This window comes from Carcharodon carcharias, chromosome 10 (genome assembly GCF_017639515.1).
Source record: "Carcharodon carcharias isolate sCarCar2 chromosome 10, sCarCar2.pri, whole genome shotgun sequence".
In the NCBI taxonomy this organism is placed as follows: domain Eukaryota; kingdom Metazoa; phylum Chordata; class Chondrichthyes; order Lamniformes; family Lamnidae; genus Carcharodon; species Carcharodon carcharias.
The window spans coordinates 109208283-109227164 of record NC_054476.1 but is presented as its reverse complement, the minus strand read 5'-3'; the positions used below and the strand labels follow the sequence as shown (position 1 = coordinate 109227164).

At 41.2% G+C, this 18882-nt stretch overlaps 1 protein-coding gene and 1 non-coding gene across 3 annotated transcripts in view; one reads left to right on the top strand and one right to left on the bottom strand.

Moving 5' to 3' along the window:
* Positions 1-18882, bottom strand: part of LOC121282775 (protein CASP-like) — a 698867-nt gene that overhangs the window by 109932 nt on the left and 570053 nt on the right. The window contains exons 15-17 of one of the 2 annotated variants that reach the window (XM_041196552.1): positions 14019-14155; positions 7206-7269; positions 3432-3544 (exon numbers count right to left, since the gene is read on the bottom strand). In XM_041196552.1, coding sequence (XP_041052486.1) covers positions 3432-3544; positions 7206-7269; positions 14019-14155 — 314 coding nt within the window. Of the gene's footprint in view, positions 1-3431; positions 3545-7205; positions 7270-14018; positions 14156-17564; positions 17644-18882 lie in introns of those variants that run through there. The other variant, XM_041196551.1, reaches the window with a different exon arrangement.
* trnal-aag lies at positions 9050-9131 on the top strand. Its single transcript has one exon. It is a non-coding gene; the product is annotated as a tRNA-Leu (tRNA).

Below are 18882 nucleotides of genomic sequence, written 5' to 3'. Positions count from 1 at the left end.
TGGAAGCCAATGCCCTAATGGGTAGAATAGTCCTGTCTGGCTAAGCAGCAGAAAACTCTGTGGAAGTAGGCCATGACTATGTGCTTAGACCCCAATGATATTCCTGTACACACTTGGAAGCTCCTAAGCCAACTGGTATCTAAAACTAGGTAATTGGGATTTGCCCCTCTGAAAGAAAGACTTGCATTTATATACAGCCTTTCACTACCTTGTGACATTCCAGAACCCTCTACAATTAACAAAGTAGTTCTGAAGTGTAGTCACTGCTATAATGTAGGAAATGCATAGTAATTTGCACTCAGCAAGGTGTCACACATAACACTGAGATAATGAACAGATAATCTGTTTTAGTGATGTTGGTTGAGGCAGAAATATTGTCCAGAAACCACCTATGGTTAGAATGTGTGCGGTCTATACGGGATAAACAGAGTTGGTACCTGTACAGATTTTTCAGTAGCTTAGTATAGAGTCTCTTACATGTGGTTAATCAGGAATTTTTCTCCTTTAGCAGGATAATGAGATCACTGCTTCTGTTACATCCAAGTGTTTAATTCTACAACAGCATTGACAAAGAGCTGGAAGGGAGCTACCTGCCTAAACTCTCCACTGGCCAATGATGACATGAAATAGGCCATGAAGGGAACTGAAAGGGTCAATGGGAGATTCAGAATAAGGAAGTAAAGCAAGTCACAGACAATGCTATTAACAGTGATTTTAAAACGACCATTTACTACATTTGGAGCAGCAAATGAGGACAAGATTGAAAAAACAAATTTAAGGCACCTGGTACCGCTATGGGCTTACTGAGGGAAGTGCACATATCTGTGGATCATCATCTTGATGTGGTAGAGAGGTTTCTGCCTTCTGATGATCCCTTGAGTGTACCATCAGGATTCCTTGGTCCTGATAGGACCATCCATGGCAGCAAGGTTGGGGGATGTGCCAAAGTGTGGTCCAAATGTCCTTGATGGCAGAACAAGCAAAGGAAGACTGTGGTCCTGGTCATTCAAACCTGGCCACCAACCTGTCAAAATCGTGTGGACAATGATGGTGCCCCAAGATCCTCATGATCCTCACATGCAGGCTTCTACCACAGTCCATCTGCCAAGTCCTGTGGCAATGGAAGATTGACAACAGGGGCACAGCTGCAAACCTGGGAGTCCCTAGTCATGAATCAGCACACAGATGACAGATGCATGAAGTTGGACACCTGTGCAGGGGTGGAGGTGTCTTTGAGCATCAGCATCTGTGACTAAACAGTCCTTTTTAGGATACCGTTTGCTCATCCAAAGTGGGGAGAGGGCAAAAAAAGGTCCACTAAAAATAGGCTGTCCCACATACTCCTTGCTGGGGAATCACACTCATCGGGATCACCAGCTTTGTTGTTAAAGAAAGAGGATTCTAAATTTTACAACTTGGAATATTAGAACACTCATGGATAATCTCGAGAGTAACTTGTCCAGAAAGAAGACCTGTAATTGTATCACGAAAGCTATCAAGACTCCAAATTGACATAATTGTCCTCAGTGAAACCTGCCTTCCTGGGGAGGGGCAGCTGAAGGAACAAGCAGGGGCATGCATGTTCTACTGGAAAGAATAGACTGACAGTGACCCTCGAGTCCACAGAGTTGGTTTTGCCATCTGGAATAGGGTCTTGGATGTCACAACCAAAGTCCTGAATTGTATAAATGAAAGACGCATGACACTTCACCTACAGCTCAGCCATAATCAATATGTCATCAGCACTGATGCCTTGACCCTTGACTCTGATGAGGATTTTAAGGAAAAGTTCTATGTTGGCCTTGAAGAAGTTCTCATTGTCATCACAAAAAAAGGAAAAAAATAATCCTTTTGGGGAACTTCAGAGTCATAGCCAACGCTGGCATTAAAGTCTGGAATGGAACCATTGGTAAAATAGGGTTGGAAAAGCCAATGCAAACGGTGTCCTCCTGCTAACCAAGTGTTATTATTAAACAAATATCCTCTTCTGCCAGAAGGCCAAATACAAAGCATATAGTAGCATCCTCGATCAAAGCACTGGCAACTCATGGATTATGTCCTTGTTTGAGTCAAAGATCTAAGTGATCTAAAGGTCTGTATCACTCTACCCATGTGGGGGCTGATGCCAGCTGGACAGATAATTCACTTGTTCAATTGGTGATGGACATCTAGCTAGTACCAAGACATCGCAAGCTCAGAAGTCGAAGAGGAAGATGATCAATGTCTCAGCCCTAAAGTAGTCTGACTGAAGAAAGCAATTCAAAATGCAGCTCAGAACCAGTCTGGAAAATCTTCACAAATCCAACTCAATTCTAGAACACCGTCAGCTATACTAGGCCCTTGTGCCCAGACCACTGAGTTTGAGCATTGTCATCACCAGGGTTGGTTCAATGTAAATGTGGTAATTGCCTTGAACCATATAAAATTCTTAAGGAGCTGGAAGTAGATGCTGGGAGGATGTTTCCCCTAGAACAGGGGATCACAGTCTCAGGATAAGGGGGCAATCATTTATGACTGAGATGAGGGATTGTGAAACTTGGAATTCTCTACTTCAACAATCTGCGGATGCTCAGTCCTTCAACATGTTCTAATCAAAGATAAGTGGGCTTTTGAAAACTAAGGAAGTCAAAGAAATGGGGATAGTGTGGCAAGGTGCAGTGGAAGCAGAAAGTTAGCCATGATCTTACTGAATGGTGAAGCAGGCTTGAGGAATCAAATGGCCTACTTCAGCTCCTATTTCTTATGTTCCTATATGCTGCTCCACAAAAGTTGTGTCTAATTGATACTTAAGTGTTAAACTTGCAGGTTTCTGGTTTAGCAGCTCCAGGCATGTTGAAGTGATGGAAATCAAAACTTATATGACAAATCCAGATTTCAAACAGGCTAATTTTATTAGCGCTGCAACCATTTAGTGCTTGTTTTCAACCTTTGGTCAAAATATCCTTTGGGGACATTTCCACTGGGTCAGGAAAGGTTAAGAGGAGATTTACTTAGATTTTTTTAAATTATGAAAGGTTTTAATAGGAGAGTCAATGTTAAGGGGTCATCAATTTACGATTGTCACCAAGTGTATGTGAAAAGAGGGGTTATGAAAAATGTTGTTCTATGAAGATTGCGCAAGTCAGGAATATTTTCCACAGGAAGAAGTTGGGACAGAGACTGTTACATCTTTTACACTAAAATTCACTAAATATTTGAGTATAGTAAGATGCAAGGCAATGGGGAGGGATTGGGGCAGTGGGATTAGTTTTTGACTGTTCTATCAAAGAACAGGCACAGACACAATGGGTCAAATGGTTCCTCTGATCCTGCATATTTCCATGGTTCAGTTGCTTGTGAGAAAATACTCTTCGCAGGCTTAGCCTATTAATCTAAAACCATGGATTCTTTTCAGAAGTTCGACACAGTATGAAGTGTTGTAGCATACATACAGATTCCAGCTCCTGGTTTCTGGCTCGAAATCTCTCTCTCTGACTTGAAATGATGGAAAGCAGGGAGTCCATCTGTCCCTGGGGAAGTTCAGATGTTGGAGAAGGACCAGAAGCTGCAACACAGAAACATATTTAGTGAGCATATTTATAAACAGAACATTAGCTAAAATGAATGCCTCGAAGTATATCAAATACCTGCAGCACCAAATCCATCACTACGGGTTACAGATTCCAACTAAAGCAGATATATTCTGGAAGGTTTCCTCCAAACTATCTCACCCACCATTGGTCACCCAATGATCATCCTGATGACCAATTGGAGAGCTAACTGACTCTTCATTATTGATTGGATAATTCCTGACTGTCAGTCAACTAGCCCTTCTCCCAGTTCAGATGTTATTATGTCAAACAAAAATGTTCAAAGACAATGAAACAGTACACACAGTTATCTTTATGATTTTTAAAATTTATCCATATGATTTTTACTCTCCTGGTTGCTTGCAGTGAAGACTCCAGGAGAGCCCTGGAGGGCTGGTAACACAACACAGCTACAGAAAACAAATGAAATCTAATTCAAGTAGCCTAAACTACTGATGACATGCAGGTTCACTGCAGGCAGGGTAGGGTCAAAGAAGCAGATTTGCACATTATCAATATCCAAGTTGCATCTCCATGATTGGCTTCTCCTCCCACCTTTGGTTACTTCCAGTCTACCCAAGGCTTCCTATATTTCTCAATTACACTTTAACCCCTAGGTGACATCATCCACAGGCATGCGGTCAGCTTTGCCATGTATGCTGACGACATCCTCACAATTCACAATGCCTGCAAGTTTTGTATCATCCACAAATTTTGAAATTGTGACCTGCACAACAATGCCCAGGAAATGCAGGGTTCCAACACTGACCACTGGGAACTCCACTATAAACCTTCCTTCAGCCTGAAAAATATCCATTAACCACTAAGATAAAAGCAAAATAGCGTGGATGCTGGAAATCTGAAACAAAAACAGAAAATGCTGGAAAAGCTCAGCAGGTCTGACAGCATCTGCGGAGAGAGAAACAGAGTTGACGTTTCGAGTCCGTATGATCCTTTAACCCCTAGGTGACATTATCCACAGGCATGGGGTCAGCTTTGCCATTTTTGCTGATGACATCCTCACAGCTCACAATGCTTCCAAGTTTTGTATCATCCACAAATTTTGAAATTGTGACCTGCACAACAATGTCCAGGTCAGTTCACTTCAGAAGAAGGGTCATATGAACTCAAAACGTCAACTCTGTTTCTCTCTCCGCAGATGCTGTCAGACCTGCTGAGTTTTTCCAGCATTTTCTGTTTTTGTTCCATTAACCACTACTTTCTTGTTTCCTGTCACTCAGCCAATTTCATATCCATGTTGCTACCGTCCCTTTTATTCTATGAGCTCTAACTTTGCTCACAGGTCTGTCATGTGGCATGTTATCAAATGCCTTTTAGAAGTCCATGTACACCATGTCAACAGCATTGCCCTCATCAACCCTCTCTCTGCTGCCTCATCAAAAAACTCAAGTAAGTTAGTTCAAACAACGTTCCCTTAAGAAATTTGTACTGGCTTTCCTCAATTAATCTACAGGTGTGCTGAATCATTGTTTCTAGAAGTTTCCCCACCACCAAAGTTAAACTGACTGGCCTGTAGTTACTGAGCCTATCTTAAGAACAAATTAAGGACATAAGAAATAGCAGCAGGAGAGGATTTATGGCCTGTTGTGTCTACTCCAATATTCAAAATGATCATCGCTGATCTTGGGCTTCAACTCCATTTTCCTACCCGCTCCTCATATCTCTCGATTCTGAGACACCAAAAATCTGACTATCTTAGCCTTAAATATGTTCAATGGTGGAGCATCCACAACCCTCTGGGTAGAGAATTCTAAAAATTCACAACCCTTTAAGTGAAGAAATTTTTCCGCATTTGAATCCTAAATGATCAGCCAGTTATCCTGAGACTGTGTAGCCGTGTTCTAGATTCCCCAGCTAGTGGAAACAGCCTCTCAGTATCTACCCTGTCAAGCCCCTTCATAATCTTGAATGTTTCAATGAGGTCACCTCTCATTCTTCTAAACTCCAGAGAATATAGTCCCAAATTACTCAGCTTCTTGTCTTAGGACAATTCCGTTTTCTCTGTCTGTCCGTTCTTGAATAGCAGTGTTGCATTTGCAAACTTCCAATCTTTACACCCTTTTTTGAGCAAGGGTGTAATGGTTGCTCCAATCCACAGGCATCACTCCTAAGTCTAAGATAAACTTTCACAAACTCTTGCTTGCCCAAAGCAGCACCGTTCACATCAAGTCCCATTAATAACTTCAGCTCTGCTCAAATCCCATTCAGTAACTTCAGCACTGTTCAAACCCCATTCAGTAACTTCAGCACTGTTCAAACCCCATTCAGTAACTTCAGCACTGCTCAAACCCCATTCAGTAACTTCAGCACTGCTCAAACCCCATTCAGTAACTTCAGCACTGTTCAAACCCCATTCAGTAACTTCAGCACTGCTCAAACCCCATTCAGTAACTTCAGCACTGCTCAAACCCCATTCAGTAACTTCAGCACTGCTCAAACCCCATTCAGTAACTTCAGCACTGCTCAAACACCATTCAGTAACTTCAGCACTGCTCAAACCCCATTCAGTAACTTCAGCACTGCTCAAACCCCATTCAGTAACTTCAGCACTGCTCAAACCCCATTCAGTAACTTCAGCACTGCTCAAGTCCCATTTAGTTACTTCAGCACTGCTCAAGTCCCATTCAGTAACTTCAGCACTGCTCAAACCCCATTCAGTAACTTCAGCACTGCTCAAACACCATTCAGTAACTTCAGCACTGCCCAAGTCCCATTCAGTAACTTCAGCACTGCTCAAGTCCCATTCAGTAACTTCAGCACTGCTCAAACCCCATTCAGTAACTTCAGCACTGCTCAAACCCCATTCAGTAACTTCAGCACTGCTCAAATCCCATTCAGTAACTTCAGCACTGCTCAAACCCCATTCAGTAACTTCAGCACTGCTCAAATCCCATTCAGTAACTTCAGCACTGCTCAAACCCCATTCAGAACTTCAGCACTGCTCAAACCCCATTCAGTAACTTCAGCACTGCTCAAATCCCATACAGTAACTTCAGCACTGCTCAAATCCCATACAGTAACTTCAGCACTGCTCAAGTCCCATTCAGTAACTTCTATTTGATCCCTGCTTCATAATTAATCGAGTTCAAAAAACTTCTAATGATCTACAAATCTATTTCAGAGCTCCCCTCACTATACTGTAATCACTTATCTCCGGTTCCTTGCCACTCTCCTTAATCCTCTGTCCTGGCCTCCTGCAACTTCATTGGTGGATTGGAATTCAGTTATATTGGTCCTACATTCTGGAACTACCTCACTAAACTCCTCTTCCTCAGCCCTTGAAAAATCTTTGATTAACCTATATCTATTCAATGTCATGTTCTCCTAACTCTCTCCCTTTATTACTTGTTGTCAGGTTTTTTTTCCTCAGTGAAGCACTCTGTGATTAAAGGCACTATGTAAATACAAATTAGTGTTGATCTCATAACTGCCAGAATTTGAAAAATTACAACAGTTCAGGATTTTTAAAAACATGCAAGTTTATCAGGTTCAATCTTTGCATCACCTGATCACACATTTTTCATTTATCTTACACTCACCTGAGTTTAACATTCAGAATGTTATACAAATAAATTGCTTTTAGACACTAGGATATTTCATTGGTTGCATTCTTACCGAAGAGGGCTGTAGCTTCTTTGATGGGTTCTGGAATCTTCTCCATGTTGTTCAGATCTGCTCCCTTGATGTCAGAGGAAAATCAGAATTTAGAGTAAGTTCCAGAATAAGACACTGGTTAGACCACAATTATACACCCCTGGGCACTATTAAAGGAAGAGCTTGGAGTTACAGGAGGATTCAGTGGAACAATGCCAAGACTGAGGGGTTATTCATGACAGTTCTTGACAACGTGTTCATAAGCTGGTTAGGTTGGGGGTGGGGGGGGGGGGGGGGGGGGGGGGGGGGGGGGGGTGGTGCGCGGGGACTAGGCTTTCAAAAGTACAGTTTTTTTAAATATAAAATAAAAACAGAAAATGCTGGAAAAACTCAGCAGGTCTGGCAGCATCTGTGGAGAGAGAAACAGAGTTAATGTTTCAAGTCTGTATGACTTCTTCAGAGCTGAAGAAAGGTAGAAATGTGATAGGTTTCACACTGTATAAGAGGGGATGGAGCAAACAGGTCAGGGTCGGTGGGAGCTCAGGAGAGATTTGACAAAGATGCCATAGACACAAGGCAAAGGGAGTGGTAATGATAGTGTTAAAGACTAAGGCAGGTGCTAATAGTGGTATAAAGGTCAGACAGCAGAAAGTGTTAATAGCAGAACAAGGGTCGGCGCTCTCTGAAAGCATTGTTTCCACTGGTTGATCAATCAGAAGCAAGACAACACAGACTGAGGATTATCATTTGATGTAAGAAGTGTTTTCACACAGATGGTTGTTAGTGCAAGGGGCTGCTAAGACAAAGACACAAAGTCTCTAAATAAACTTGGAAATCAGGGTGTGGGGATCAAAGTAGGTCCTGATCCATTCACCATAGGGTGAAGTCCAGGAGATTTTAGCATTTCCCAAAACTGACTCCCACCTGAAGTCAGCAGGCTGCTTTATTTTTAAACACCAGAACGCGTGCCATTCAAAAGATAAAAGCTTCCACAATTAAAGTTCCTTAAATATAGAATCATAGATTGATGCAGCACAGAAGGAGGCCAGTTGATCCATCATGTCAATGCCTGCTCTTTGGTATAGCTATCTAATTTGCAGACAGAAAGAATATGTACACACATTGCACCTGTTTCAGCTAAACAAGATAGCTCGTTGACTCATTCCTCAGGACAATGCCTTGACCAATCAGGGTCAAGTTGCCTGGTTTAAATTTCAAACAATGCTTGACAGTTAACTGTCAGTCACCATCACAGGTGCGTTCTCCATGACAACACCTCAATAATCAGAGTCCACCTGCCAGTCAACCTGCACTCGCTTCTCATGCAGTATAAATTGTGTTCCCCTTATATTGGTATCTTGCAGAATGTCCTGATGAGTACCAGATGAAAAGCTTCCACGTTTCTTTTTCAACGATACTCAACCTATCTAATTATTGTCACTCCCCTGCTCATACACATACACCTGCAAATTGCTTGGCCTAAATAGCCAAGTGGTTATGGTACTGGGTTTGTAACCCCAAGATCAAAAGTTCAAATCTCACAATGGCAAACTATGAAACAATGTAAATTCATCTGAAACAGATGGAAATGGGTTTGTACTCGAAAGAGTTACACCTGCAAATTGCTTGGCCTAAATAGCCAAGTGGTTATGGTACTGGGTTTGTAACCCCAAGATCAAAAGTTCAAATCTCACAATGGCAAACTATGAAACAATGTAAATTCATCTGAAACAGATGGAAATGGGTTTGTACTCGAAAGAGTTACACCTGCAAATTGCTTGGCCTAAATAGCCAAGTGGTTATGGTACTGGGTTTGTAACCCCAACATCAAGAGTTCAAATCTCACAATGGCAAAACTATGATGTGGTAGCGTGGCTGAGCGGTCTAAGGTGCTGGATTAAGGCTCCAGTCTCTACGGAGGCGTGGGTTCGAATCCCACCGCTGGCAAACATTTAGGGCTTGGCCTAAATAGCCAAGTGGTTATGGTACTGGGTTTGTAACCCTAAGATCAAGAGTTCAAATCCCACAATGGCAAAACTATCAAGAGTTCAAATCTGACAATGGCAAACTATGAAACAATGTAACTTCATCTGAAACAAATGGAAACGTGCTTGTACTCGAAAGAGTTACACCTGCAAATTGCTTGGCTTAAATAGCCAAGTGGTTATGGTACTGGGCTTGCAACCCCAAGATCAAGAGTTCAAATCTCACAATGGCAAACTATGAAATAATGTAACTTCATCTGAATAGGAACAGATGGAAACGGGTTTGTACTCGAAAGAGTTACACCTGCAAATTGCTTGGCCTAAATAGCCAAGTGGTTATGGTACTGGGTTTGTAACCCTAAGATCAAGAGTTCAAATCTCACAATGGCAAAATTATGAAACAATTTAACTTCATCTGAAAAAACAGATGGAAACATGTTTGTACTCGAAAGAGTTACATGTTAATTTTGTTGACCCCTTTAATCACATTTTGACTTAAAGTTTGTAAGGTTCCTTTAAACTTTTGTCCTTGGTTTTACAGCTGACCTGAATTAGGGGCTGTGCCTGATTTATCCCAATTTTGTTGATTTGATTTTCATTTAAAAGATTATCAAGAGTTCAAATCTCACAATGGCAAACTATGAAACAATGTAACTTCATCTGAAACAGATGGAAACGGGTTTGTACTCGAAAGAGTTACACCTGCAAAATGTCTTTCCTTCAACTATTTATCAAATTCTCTTTGAAGGTTACAATTGAATCTGCTTCTAGCACCCTATTGGGCAAAGCATTCCAGATCACAATCACTCACTGTGTTAAAAAATAGTTTCTTCATGTAGCTTCTGTTTCTTATTTCAATCACCTTAAATCTGTGTTTCCTGGCTATTGATCCTTCTCGCCTTGGAAAAAGTTTCTTTTTATTTACACTATCAAAACATCAATTTATATTTAACATAATAAAACCACCCAAGGCACTTCACAGGAGCGTCATAAATTAAAACTTGACAATGAGCCCATTAAAGGCGATATTAGGGCAGATGGCCAAAAGCTTGGTCAATGAGGTAGGTTTTAAGGAGCTTTTTAAAGGAAGAAAGAAAGGAGAGGTTTAGGGAAGGAATTCCAGAGTTTAGGCAGCTGTCCACATGGCCACCAATGGTGGATGTTCAAGAGGCCAGAATTAAATGAACACAGATATCTGAGGATTGTAGGCTTGGAAGAGATTGCAGAGGTAGGAATTGCCAAGGCCATGAAGGCATTTAAGAACAAGGATGAAAATTGTAAATTTGAGGCTTTGGCTTATCTGGGATTTAGTGTAGATTAGCGGGGGTGCGCTGGTGGGTGAATGGTGTGAATTAGGATGCAAGCAGCTCAGTTTTGGATGGCTTTAAATTCAATGTGGGAGGCTGGCCAAGAGTGCATTACATTAGTCAAATCTAGAAGCAACAAAGATATGGATGAGGGTTTCAGCAGCAGATGAGCTGAGGGAGGGATGGAGTTGGCAAAATGGTATGGAGGTTCAAATAGCTGGTGCAAGTGATGGTGTGGATGTATGGTCAGAAGCTCATCTCAGGATCAAACATGATACCGTGATTGTGAACAGCCTTGCTTCAACCTCAGGCAGTTGCCATGGAGCGGGATGGAGTTGGCAGTCAGGGACCGAAGGCAATGACTACAGTTTTCCCAATGTTTAATTGGAGGAAATTTATTCTCATCCAGTGCTGAAAGTCAGACAAGCAGACTGATAATTTAGCAACAGCGGAGAAGTGATGGTGAAGTAGAGCTGGGTGTCGTCAGCGTACATGTGAAAACTAATGATGTGTTTTCTGTTCTTTTCATCAAAACTCTTCATGATTTTGAACACCTCTGCCAAATTTCTTCTTAACCTTCTCTGTTCCAAGGACAGCAACCCCAATTCCTCCAGTCTCTCTACACAAGTCCCTCACCCATTGCGCCATTCTAGCAAATCTTTTCTGTGCCTCTCCAAGGCCTTGACATCCTTTCTAAAGTGTGGTTCCCATAATTAAACACAGTACTCCAGGCCTAACACTTGTTTTACAAAGGCTTAGCATGATTTCCTTGTTTTTGTACTTTGTCTATAAATCAAGGCAAGTCTTCAGCCAATTTCAATCATTCCATCAAGAAATGGCTGACTGCACTGCTTAAAAGAAAGAGTATGAGCCCCAATAACATTGTGGATGCAGTGCTGAAGACTTGGTCTCCATAAATATCTGCACTCTTACTCAAGTTGTTCCAGTACAGCTACAACACTGGCATCTAAGTGACGATGTGGAAAATTGCCCAAGTATGTCCTCTCCAGAAAAAGGACAAATCCAATTTGCCCAGTCTACTCTTGATCATCAGCAAAGTGATAGAAGGCGTCGTCGACAGTGATATCAAGCAGCACTGACTCAGTCTGCTCACCAGTACTTAGTTTGAATTCCACCAGGATGCTCAGCTCTAGAACTCTTCACAGGCTTGGTCCAAACATGCACAAAGAGGTGAACTCAAAAGTTGAGACAAAAGTGACTGCCCTTGACATCAAGACAGGATTTGACTGAGGGTGGCATCAAAGAGCCCTAGCTGAATTGAGGCCAATCAGAATTCGGAGGAAAACTCTTCACTGTCTGGAGTCATATCAAGAACAAAGGAAGATGGTTGTGGTTGTTGGAAGGCAATAATCTCAGGTCCAAAGGGCAGTGTCCTAGATCCAACCAGCTTCAGCTTCTGAAAGACTTTCAATGACCTTCCCTCTATCATAAGATCAGAAGTCAGGTTGTTCGCTAATGATTGCACAATGTTCAGTTCCATTTGCAACTCCTCTGAAAATGAAGCAGTCGGTACCCACATTTAGCAAGATATTCAGGCTTGGGCTGATAAACGGCAATGTGCGTGCCACTCAAGTTCTGAGCAATGATCATCCCCAACAAGAGAGAATCTAACCATCTCCTCTTGTCATTACCATCACTGTATCCCCCACCATCAATATCCCAAGGGTCACCGTTGACCAGAAACTTAACTGGACCAGCCACACAAATCTATGGCTACAAGAGCAGGTCAGAGGCTGGGAATTCTGCACGAACTCACCTCCTGACTCCCCAAAGCCTGTCCACCATCCACAAGTCAGGAGTGTGATGGAATACTCTCCATTGCCTGGGTGAATGCAGCTCCAACAACACTCAAGAAGCTTTACACCATTTAGGACAAAGCAGCCCATTTGATTTGGCATCCCATCCACTACCTTAAACATTCACTCTCTCCATCACTGGTGCACAGTAGCTGACGTGTGTATCATCTACAAGATGCACTGCAGCAACTTGCCAAGTTTTTTGGACTGCGCCTTCCAAACACATGACCTCAACCATCTAGAAGGACAAGGGCAGCCAGATGCATTGGAACACTGCCACCTCCGAGTTCACATCCAAATTACATACCTTCCAGACCTGGAACTATATTGCCATTCCTTTATTTCCACTGGGTCAAGATCCTAGAACTTCCTCCCTAACAGCACTGTGGGGGTACCTACAGCTTATGGGCTGAAGTGGTTCAATATGGTGGCTCACCACCACCTTCTCAAGAGCAATTAGGGATTGGCATAAAATGCTAGTCTTGTCAGTGATGCTTGTTCTTCTAGGTCAAACTTTTCTGTCCACGTGCTATTCGGCAGAGCAAGAGACTCCATGGACCACCTAACAACCATAACCCATTTATTTTCACTTCCCACCACAAAAAATCTCATCAGAATTATGAGAAGAATGATGCTATTTTTTATGAGATGCCAATGAAGTGATACCTGGTTCCAGCTGGAAGCTTCAGTCTCATGCAGGGCTCCACATTCAGCCAGTTCCTCTCATTTATTTTCAGCCCCACAAGTGTTGAAAATGTATCTTGCAGTCATATGTCGTAACAGTAACATAAATCTTGCTTATAAAATCACATTGTTTTTGCTCGCTGTTATGATAACTCATACTGTACATGCAGGAGCCAGTTTCATTGTGTGACGTTGTGTGACTGGTAGGGATGAGGATTTTGACCTGGCCTCTTATATGGTCTCGGCCATGGTGTTGTAAGTCAGTGACTTGCATTTTGGACCAAAAAGAGAACCCTCGTGGAGCATCAGTGATCCATGGACCACACTTGAGAACCAATGTTCTAAGAAATAAGAAATAGCGGAAGTAGGCCATTCTGCCCATCGAGCCTGCTCTACATTCAATAAGACCATGGCTGATCTGATTGTGGCCTTAACTCCACTTTCCTGCCTGTCTCCATAACCCTTGACTTCCTTGTCAATCAAAAATCTGTCTAACTCAGCCTTGAATATATTCAATGGCCCTGACTCCACTACTCTCTGTGGAAAAGATGCAGTGCATCTTGTTGATGGTACTTAATGCAGCCACTGCGTGAGGTAGTTGACTGAGTGAATGTCTAAAATGGTGGATAGCATGCCAATTGAGCAGGCTGCTTTTTCCTGGATGGTGTCGAGCTTCTTGAGTGTTATTAGGTTTGCACACATCCAGGCAAATGAGTAGTATCCCATCACGCTCCTGACTAATGCCTTTTAGATGGTGGGAATGGTTTAAGGAGTCAGGAATGAGTTACAAGCTATACAATACCCAGCCTCTGATCTGCTCTTGCAGCCACAGTATTTACATAGCTGGTCCAATTAAGTTTCTGGGCCTCCAGAATGTTGATGGCACAAGATTCAGCCGCAGTAATGCTGTTGAATGTCAAGGGAGATAGTTAGATTATTTGTTGGAGATGGTCATTGTCTGGTATTTGTGGGTCATGGTGTCATCAGTATCCCTAGATACCATTAAGTGAACTGTCCGCATACATGGAAAATCATTTGTACCTCAGTGTCAGGGCGTTGAAGGGAGGACATTGATTGGATGGTACTGAGGTCCTGTTCCAGCTTTATGATCAGCTCCTTTTGTCCTGCTGTGGTTTTCACAGCCTCAGTGAACTGCATCTGTAACTCAGCACAGCGAGCTGTAGTAACACACCAACAACAGAAATCATTAATACAAATCATAGCGGAAATCTGAAACAAACATCTAAACATTCTCAAGATCGAATAGTGAGTGAGTCAGCTTCTTAAAGAGAGAAGTACAGATGTTTTCTGTGGTGAACGGATTAGTGTGTGGAGAGATTCAACAGTGGCAAAAATTATTAAAAGAGCAAAGCAAGCTCAAGAAATTACAACTGATAAGGAAATAAACATTAGGAAGTAAAAGAAAATCCACAAGAATACATTGGCTACAGAAACAGAGGTTAGATATGTGAACATGGCAGGAAAGTTAAAGGCGTTCTTTAGTTCAATATGTATAGCGAAAAGGACAGAATGGAGCGGTTGTAAAGGCACCATGAGGGATGAAACAACTATGCTAGTAACTGGATACTTAAACAAGGTCCAAGTAAATAAAACACCTGGGCTAGATGGGTTCATAAAGACCTCATGGATATGCTAGGATTACCACTGGAAGAGACAGGCTCATACCAGAAACCATGAAAATGGGGAATGCAATGTTTTAATGAAAAAAAGACAAATGCAGAGGACCCCGTTAACTACAGACCAGTTAGTCTGACAGCATTATTAGGAACATTACATTTCTATCTTGCTTCAGTGATGATGAAAAGTCATTGAGCTGAAACATTAACTCTTGATTCTCTCCACAGATGCTGCTTGACCTGCTGAGTTTTTCCAGCAATGTTGTTATTATTTCAGAATTGCAGCATGCGCAGCATTTTGTTTTAGTATTAGGAACAATACAGGCTGAATGGCCTTCTTCTGTGCTGTAAGTTTCTATCACTCGATGATAGTGTTGGTAAGGCTGATTTGTAGTGTGCATAGCTTTGGAACTCAATGCAGAAAGGATGGAATTAAGCTGGAACAAGGATACAGAAGAGTTACTAAGATGTTAACAGAGCTGGAGAATAAAACATGTTCAAAGATTTGGGGCTACCTACTAGAAAGAAGATTAAAGGGACAATAATAAGGTTCAAGGAGGGAGATCAGTTAGGGTTGTCAATATTGTCAAAGATTGAGAGGATGAGTTTAAGGTGAGAAGGCAGGTTTAAATAGGAATCAACAAAACATTACTTTGTTGGCACATTGAATGGCAATTGGAATGAGCTGGAGTGGAAAATCGCTTAAACCTCTTTCAGATAAATGCTCTTGAGGAAAAACACATCGTTGGGGCAGCAGAAAGGCGGAATTAGATGGACCTATGATTTCTTCCAACCTTGAGATTTCTATATTGATCTTCCTTTCCTTTTAGATGCTGACTGCCCTTCTGTGCATCTCTATTTTCTTTCTAACAGGAATCATTAAGTATATCATCTTTACTATTATATTAGTAATGAACTGGAAACTGTATCCCTTTTATTTCTGTAAAGCCCTTTTATTTCAGTAAAGAGGCAGATAACAATGAAAGCTTGAAAACATTGTGTTAATGCTGGTTAAATAAGGTGCAAACAGTGACCACTTCTAACAAGAGAACCAGCGCATCATTTCTATACTAATTCAACTACTGCAGCCAACAGCATGTGAACAAGTGTCCAAATTCTACCTTGTTACATTCACAACTCAGCTTCTTTACTTCAAGTTTTTTCAAACGTCATTAAGTAATTAAAAAGTTAAAAAAGGTTCGATCAATTTTAGAGTTTCTTTCTTCAGCTATGTCGTTGCTTACCTTTGTCTGGAATTATTAATTATGTATTAATACTGTGCAGATCAACCAAAAATGTGCTTATCTCTCTTTTAGTGGAGATATTTAATAATTCATAACATAATTTTCCGGACCTAGATTGCTGCGATGTAATGCTTGCTTTTCCTAATGCTAATGTGTGTCAGATTAAATAATACATTTAAATTCAAGTGGAAACATCCTTCCAGCATCCACCCTGTCAATCCCCCTCACAATCTTATACGTTTCAATAAGATCACCTCTCATTCATCTGAACTCCAATGAGTATAAGCGCAACCTGCTCAACCTTTCCTCACAAGACAAACCCCTCATCCCAGGAATCAGCTTAGTGAACTGCTTACAATTCAAGTATATCCCTCCTTACGTAAGGAGACCAAAACTGTCCACAGTGCTCTAGGTGTGGTCTCACAAATGCCCTGTACAGTTGTGGCAAGACTTTCCTTCTTTTATATTCCATCTCCTGTGCAATAAAGGTTAACATTCTATTTATCTTCCTAATTACTTGCTGTACATGTGTTCTGACTTTTCATGATTCATGTACAAGGTCATCCTGATCCTTCTGTAATCTGCCTCCATTTAAATAACATTGTTTTTTTATTCTTCCTGCCAAAGCGGACAACCTCATATTTTCTCGTATTATACTCCATCTGCCAAATTTTTGCCCACTCGTTTAATCTATTGACATCCCTTTGCAGATTTTTTCGCATCCTCCTCACAACTTGCTTTCCTACCTATCTTCAATTTGTCAGCAAATTTGGCTACAATACAGTCAGTCCCTTCATCCAAGTCATTAATATAGACTATAAATACTTGAGGCCCCAGCACTGATACCTCTGGTGCTTCACTAGTTACAGTCTGCCATCCTGAAAATGATCCATTCATTTCGATTCTGTTTCCTGCTGGTTAGCCAGTCCTTTATCCCTGCTAACATATCACCCTTAACATCATAACCTTTTATCTTGTACAGTAACCTTTTATATGGCACCTTTATTGGCTAGGTTAAAAGGCAAACTGACATTTCTATATCTCAATTTTCTTCATTGATTCAATGAAAAGAATGAGAAATTATTCCTCAAACTTAATGTCTCTGAAATTTTAAAACAAGCAAAAAATTGAAATTGCCGAAGAAAATACATTTGGAAAAGACAGAGAAACATGAAATTATTATGCGGATTTTGAGTTATGGAAAGAAAAATCAATCTCAGTCAACAAAAAGGGACACAGTCATTTCCATGATTAAAATAAGTTAACTTTGTGTCTGAATCAACAGTAAGTTTCTATGCACTTAAGCGTGCTATAAAATACAATAATTCAGAGAATTCTTAAACATGGTATACAGACTGGGTAATAGAATATTCATAGCAGACCTTGTTGGAATACCCTCCCATTACATATTTTGTTTATGGCTAACTTTATGAAATTTATCCTTTCTTAACCATGAGACCTAAAACTAGAATCCTGAAATTCAAAAAAATAAATGACATTTTCTAAATAGGGTTAAGGAGTTCTGTCCACTTTGAGCAAGCAAAGCTCCACTTCATGACTGGCAGCACAAACCTTTTTATTAATGACTGTAGCAATGAGTATATGAGGGTGTAAGTCTTTATGTCACTCTTGTACTTAAGACTTGAACTAACTAAAGAAAATAAATTTAGAAGCGTAAATGCAGACTCAAAATTGAAGATAAAGCAGAGCGGAGATCTTGTCACTGGGCAGGAGGTGGTGCGCAGTGGAAAGCACCAACTGCCTTTATTTCTTGCTTTCGATTCACTGCAGAATAAAACACAGAATATAATATCAAACACAAAGAAGGTTATAGCTTCCCCACAATTTCGCTAACCACAATTTACCATCAAGTAATTGAATGACTTAGAGATTCATCTCAACAAACTTCATTCTCAAATGAGGGGGTTAGTCACTTTGCAACAATGAGTGAATTTTCCTTTCCTGCTATACTTTCCTTGCACTCACTGTACTAAAAACAGCTGTCATATGATCAAACTAATATCTCACAATGATTACTTTGCAGTCCACCTACATGCAGAAGACAGAGAAAAACAGGTAGAGAGAGATGGAAGTAATGTCTGGGGCTCTGAGGTTTGTTAGTTTCAAAATGACCATAGCTTCCCTATATTCTTTGGACAATGTCCCGCCAAGAAAGCATTTGAAAGACTCTACATAGAAAGTGGCCCAAACTGAAGGCAAATGTTACACTGTGATCTTTGGTTTAGGTTCTGTATGCTTACAATAAAACACACGTAATCCTTAACAGCTATCACTGCAAATAAAATTCACTCCCTCCCCAGCTCTGACACAAACATTGGAAGGTTTGGAATGGCATCTACACAAATTATTCTTCTGATACCCAGGCACCTAACTAGCAGGAGCTACCTCTCAACCTTCAACTGCCCAGAAAGGGGGTGGAGCTTGAATTCTAACCGAATTGCTTTAACACCTACTGCTCAGTGTGACTAGGCAGGACCACTAGGTGAATTTTCTGCTCACAGCTAAAGAGACAATCTACAGAGCCATGGAACTCCAGTCTCTGAACCATCATTAAGAGGGGTCCAAAATAATTTCATTACTCACTAAGCAGCTGAAGGTTGCCAAATCTGTTCTAGTAAAGGCTCAGTGGCAGACTCATTGACTAATTTATTTTCACCAAATTAAAAACCTGCTATTAACAAACATTAGGCGTGAGCTTTAGCACACAAAAACAGGCAGGTTGGGGTTAAATATTTTTTTAAAACCCAACCCACCCACTTTTGGGGTTCAACTGAGGCAGAATAAGAGGAAGGCAGCCAAAACACTCCAAGGAGGTGGCCTGGCAACTTAAATATTTTAATGTGGCTGACAGCCTCTTATTCAGGCTGCTGTGGAGGTTTAACTCTGGCCGGCCAGGGAAACCTGGCAGCTGAACTGAAGGGAGGACAGATTTGAGGAAAAGATCAATGCCTTTCGCACACTACTTTGTGGTTCAGGAGGAACAGGAATGCTTCCCCCCATACT